The sequence below is a fragment of the Patella vulgata genome, chromosome 9 (assembly GCF_932274485.2).
Source record: "Patella vulgata chromosome 9, xgPatVulg1.2, whole genome shotgun sequence".
NCBI classification, from domain to species: domain Eukaryota; kingdom Metazoa; phylum Mollusca; class Gastropoda; family Patellidae; genus Patella; species Patella vulgata.
In genome coordinates this window covers 5891567-5897566 of record NC_065887.2, presented here as the reverse complement: position 1 = coordinate 5897566, position 6000 = coordinate 5891567, and the positions used below count along the sequence as shown (strand labels likewise).

Sequence of the window (6000 nt, the reverse complement as noted above, 5' to 3'; positions counted from 1 at the left end):
GCCCTACTTCCTAAATTTCACTCGTCCAATGGAGTATCTCCTTCATCAATGAAGCCTCACCCTGTCTAACTTCCGGGTTATATTTCCTAATCCACGATCACGCTAAAAGACGTACAAAAAAAACACAGGATAAAACTTTCCCATGAAATTAGTACATCATTGGACCAGATCTGATCCACCCTTAAAAAATATTACGTTATTAGACAACATCTCATAAAACTATGAAACAGTTAACCTACATCATTATGGAGTCGAATCGTTGTCATATTAAGAGAAAATATTATGGTTCAAATTGCAAAATTGTCATCGTCAAAATGGTAAAAACGAGAAATGGGTTTTAACGTCCACTCGGGACAAACACGTGGTTCATTTTTAATTCAATAATTCGCTTGCGCGTAAGGGTCTTTAGCAATGGGAGGAAACCGGAGGATCCGGAGAAAACCAACGAGGTTAGACAGGCGATCCTACTCCTTGTCACGTCGACCGGACAATGGAAACCACACTAGTTGACTCGATGATAGACCTTATTATACAGCGCGCAAGTCCCAACCATTCAGCCACCCCCCCCCCCCCCCCCAAGATCTGATCAAACAATGATGTAAAATAGTTTACCACAAGTAAAAGGGGCGTAATTCCAACCCATGTTACGATGAAATATAAATAAGGCTTCCGTCCAACCATGGCTCTTATATCCTCAGAGAAATTCTTGTAACCTGAAAATGATAGACCAATCAGTCAACAAATAAAATTAAATGAAATGGAATTTTATGGCATGTCAGATCCAACCGGGCTATACGGTGCCAAACATGAGTATAGAAATTGGTTATCTACGGGAAGTGGTATCATGTATTCTAAAAACGTATCTGGCTGTTATTGAAAATCAAATGAGGTTGAACGTCCTACTGTTCTGCTCCGACTGGGCTAATGAGGACAGGCATAGTTATCGAATGTGCTATGAGGGAAATTTTTTCCCGGACAGAGACACTACGGTGTCTTTTGACTATACATGTACCGTATATATCGTCTGCAGAGAAGGGGAGGGGAAATGGGGTTTATCGTCCACTCAACTTAAACTAGGTTATTTCGGGACTGACACATGGTTCAATGTGATTTCAATAATTCGCATGCGAATACGGTTTTTTAGCATACCCCTTGTTCTGTACATGCGGAGAATCGAAACCACGCCACTTGGCTTAATGACAGACTTAACGATAAGCAATTTGATTGATCAAGACTGCTTTTAATTAAGGTAGATGTTCATTAGATGAATGTCTTGACGGAGTTTGATGATTGACATTTTCCGCTAAAGTTAAGCTGAGCTAAACCATTTCATTGGTCAATGCTTTGGGACAAGACATCTTTGATTCTAACTTATGGAGGGTGATGAAACTTAGTGTAGAGTTTCACTGTCGGGTACTTCAATAAATAATCAGGTTGATACTTTTCAAAAATATAAATGTGCAGTTATTAATAAATGTGTCATTGAGGCGGGGGCATCAGCCTCACTGTTGGCTTGTTCCTTTTAGAGATTCAACTATCACAATTTTGCAGATTATAAGGGATTTATTCTTTTCAAATGACGAACAGGGGCATGACGAACAGGGGCATTCACGTGGTTAAGTGAGAGATGTGAGGTGTACGCAAAAATAATAATAATAATAATAATATTTTATTCAGTTTTTAAGGTCTCCAGACCATTGTGCATTGTGCTAAAGAAATATATTTACAACTTCAATTTTCAATTAATATTTTAACAACACAAAAAGAATAATCATTATAATTTACAGTGAGGACATAATTCATATAAAAATAGTCACGCTGGGACAATAATATATACAAATTTACATGTAATGAATAATTAAACTCACCGTAAACCCATATAATTGCTACTGTTTCAATCAAACCCATAAATAACGTTGGGAATCCTAGAATATAGGAGTCTATCAGATCTAGCAAATAACTACCACCCTAAAATACAAACAGATTAAACCTATAAATAAGGTTGGGAATCTTAAAATACAAACAGATTAAACCCATGAATAAAGTTGGGAATCCTCAAATACAAACAGATTAAACCTATAAATAAGGTTTGGAACCCTAAAATACAAACAGATTAAACCCATACAAAAGGTTTGGAATCATGAAACCTAATAAACAGTGACTTTTTACCTGTGTCAGCATGGGTAAACCTAATAAACAGTGACTTCTTACCTGTGTCAGCATGGGTAAACCTAATAAACAGTGACATCTTACCTGTGTCAGCATGGGTAAACCTAATAAACAGCCGGAAATACAAACACCAACTCTAAACAGAATTCGGCGTTTTCCGCTGTGTAAGAATCTGGGAAATTCATCAATAATCCCGGTCATAGCCGTCTCTGCTGTAGAAAACTGGAATAAAACGGTTAGAAAGTAAGTTTATCACAGTTACTATGACAACTTTAACGTTTTATCGAGCAGTTGAATTTTGTTAGGCCTAGTTTAGCACATTTAAATATAAAAGAAACATGTTTTTAACGGGCAATATCTACCTTGGTTATCTCTATCGTTATCTCTCACTAGATGGCACACTAAGACCAACAGCCAATCAGCACATTGGCTCGCTAAGCTGGAATTGTATTCCAACGTTCATTGAGAATTTCCGGTGGGATTCCCCTTTTCAGTGGTGTAGGAAAGAGGGTCTGGAAAGGGACATCGTATAGTTGTACGGATGGGACGGAAACCCGTGTTCCGTGTACATATTGGCGTGGACGTAAAATAATCCTTGACAGTTAGAATTCGAAATAAGAGTAGGCCAGAGCGCCGCTGTCCCGGCAAAATGCCCATCATATCACCCTGCATGGAATATGCATGTCTTTATTAGACCAATCGACACAGAATAGTAGGACTTTAAACCTCATATCATTTCATTTCATTTCTGTCACAGTTTGAAATAATTTGTGGGCTATTCATAAATAAATAAATTGTTCTTGTCGTTGTTTAGTAGTTGCCAACGTTACCTGACTACTGAATCCCAACATACACAACATAAGAAAAAAGAGAATCGCCCATAATGGTGATATCGGCATTTTACTCAAAGCTTCAGGATACACGATAAAAGCCAGACCAGCACCTGAATGGATAAATAAATAAAAAATGAAAGGGACGTAACTTCGGGCAAATTGTATTTTAACATTAATCGAACAGAGCGTAAAACGAATACAAGTGAAATTGTAGCTATCATATAGGTCAGCATATAGTTTTAAGGGCGTGTTTGAGATAGATTTGGGGGCTGGGCGGAACGGGCGGGGCGTCGGGGTGATAACATTTGATTTATATATTGTATACCGAATATAACAGCTTTTAGTCGTTGGGATGGGACGAAAAACTGGGGTCCAATGTACGAAGCGGAAATACGCTGTTCGTGCACACTGTATGGCGTATTATCTCGATTGGTGCAGAGGCCGAAAAGTAGGACGTTAAACCCCATTTCATTTCACATCGCAAAAACTAAATATATTTATTATACACGCACCAAATATTATTGCACGATGTTGGGGAACAAAATCGATTCGCGGTTTTTGTATTTAAAGAGGGACAACCCGTATTACAGGATGCAGACCACCATTATATTTCACCATCTCGGTACAAATTGTAGTTCGTCTATTTATAACAATCCTCTGTCTGTCTCTTATCTCCCCTTTTGCATGCCCATTTTTGTTGATTTGTCGGTCTAGAATGGACGAAGACCGTTTGAATTAACATTTTCTGCCAGGTTTTGGTAAATATTCATGATTTTGAGGCGAAAGGATAACGGGGTTATCAGGTTGGCTACGGTGATGTGTACGGCAACTAGTTACATGTTTTTAGTATGCTTCTTCAAGTTTGTGTATCTCAAAAATTTGGTGGTCAACCCCATACAAAATTTAGTGGAAAGACATGACCATTTGTTCCTCTGTCTGTAGTGAAAAGCATTCAGCCCAACGAAAATTTGAAGAAAAGTTGGAGGTGGGCAAAGAGGCCAGTATTAACATTGAAGTCAATGGGGAAATTAATGGTGGTCTGCCTCCATTACCTCCTTGTGTGACGTTAGCAACGGGTAACTGTCGTTCGTGGGCCATGTAGCCCAACACAGAGAAGACGACAAATCCAGCATAGAAACTTGTTAAACAATTTATGACAGGAATCATTATGGCATCCCTGTAGAAAAATAAATCAAATAAAAAAAAACACTATAATATTCCGGAAAACGAAAGTTCGGAATGAAATGTAAATTTTTGTTTTGTCACTATTTTGACCATGTAAATAAACTTGTTATATTTTTTTTTAAATTTAAATTACACAATAGTCCAAATATTATTCAGCTCTATCCATTTTAAATATGTCGGTGTGAACCTCTGATGCTCAGAGATGCGTTGGCCGAGAAAGTTTATTAGTCCAGGTGATTTTCCGGCATTGACAAAAGGCCTGGAAAGTGACAACGTCTAGCCGTTCGGATGGGACGAAAACCAGGTGTGAACGCAAAAGATGCCATGACTGTTGAAATTAAGAGTAGGCGGCAGTGCGGCTGTCAGGGCAAAATTTCCCGAATAGCACACTGCATGGTGCATGTCCGTCTTCATTAGCCCAGTCGAAGCAGAATAGTAAGATAGTAAAGACCATTTCATTTCAATTTATGTGTCTGTCTTTATAAAATTACTAGCAGGATACCCGGCTTCACTCGGGGGTCATAACCCCGAAACCGGAAGTGGTAGACTAACGCCACCTGGCCTATGTTACTCCCCGGTCCGAGCTACCCCTATACCCCAAATTTCAGACTCGGGGCAGACCTAGTGCAGCCGCCAACCCCGAACAGACAGTCAAACGACAGTCACAAATATATATATACTAGCAGGATACCCGGCTTCGCTCGGGGGTCATAACTCCGAAACCGGAAGTGGTAGACTAACGCCACCTGGCCTATGTTACTCCCCGGTCCGAGCTACCCCTATACCCCAAATTTCAGACTCGGGGCAGACCTAGTGTAGCCGCCAACCCCGAACAGACCGGCTTCGCTCGGGGGTCATTACTCCGAAACCGGAAGTGGTAGACTAACGCCACCTGGCCTATGTTACTCCCCGGTCCGATCTACCCCTAAACCCCAAATTTCAGACTCGGGGCAGACCTAATGTAGCCGCCAACCCCGAACAGACAGACAGACAAACGACAGTCACAAAAATATATATAGATAGATAGATAGATAATAATAGATAATATTATGAATCTTACCTAAGGATATTATTGGTAAATTTATTATAACTAGCCATGGCCATGAGACCACCCTGACAAGAACTTAACGAAAAAAATATTTGTACAGCGGCATCACTCCAGACCTATAAAAATACAAAAACATAGAAAATCATATAAATCCAAGTTTTAGTTCCCTAGAGCAGTGGTTCCCTAGAGCCAACATAAAAAAATAGCGGCACACCTGGCTAAATATATATATGAAAAATATTCGAAATAAAAACATGGCAAGTCAAACAAAATACAACCGTAGATAGAGAGTAGTCATAGAAACATAGAATGACTCAAACTAATAAAAGAAAAACACAACTATGAAATTATCAGTAGACACCAGTGAATACTCAAAATTTCGCGGCACACTTAGCGCGACACACTGGCTGAGAATCACTGTCATAGAGAGTTAGAAATGAGGTTTAACGTCCACTCGACACAGACTAGGTCATTTCAGGACTAACGTATGGTTTAATTTTATTTCAAGAATTCACTTGAGCGTAGGGGTCTTCAGCTGTGGGAGGAAACCGGAACCGGAGGACATAGAGAAAACCCACGGGTTTGGACAGGCGACCATACTCCTTGTCACGCACAAGCGGGCAATTTAAACGACAACACTTGACTCAATGACAAAACTTATGATTTCACGCACACGACTTAAACCACTCAATCACCCAAGCACGCCATCTCGATTAGACAGGTTGGTCCAGAATATGTGACCTTAAATATCTGAATTAATTTCCC

The 6000-nt window shown here is 39.6% G+C and overlaps 1 protein-coding gene across 1 annotated transcript in view; it reads right to left on the bottom strand.

Moving 5' to 3' along the window:
• Nucleotides 1-1673: 1673 nt before the first annotated feature.
• The window catches only part of LOC130010447 (sodium- and chloride-dependent glycine transporter 1-like), a 28208-nt gene continuing 23881 nt past the window's right edge, over nucleotides 1674-6000 (bottom strand). The window contains exons 8-13 of the mRNA XM_056103236.1: nucleotides 5248-5351; nucleotides 4055-4179; nucleotides 3000-3112; nucleotides 2254-2391; nucleotides 1846-1968; nucleotides 1674-1709 (exon numbers count right to left, since the gene is read on the bottom strand). Coding sequence (XP_055959211.1) covers nucleotides 1674-1709; nucleotides 1846-1968; nucleotides 2254-2391; nucleotides 3000-3112; nucleotides 4055-4179; nucleotides 5248-5351 — 639 coding nt within the window. The remainder of the gene's footprint in view (nucleotides 1710-1845; nucleotides 1969-2253; nucleotides 2392-2999; nucleotides 3113-4054; nucleotides 4180-5247; nucleotides 5352-6000) is intronic.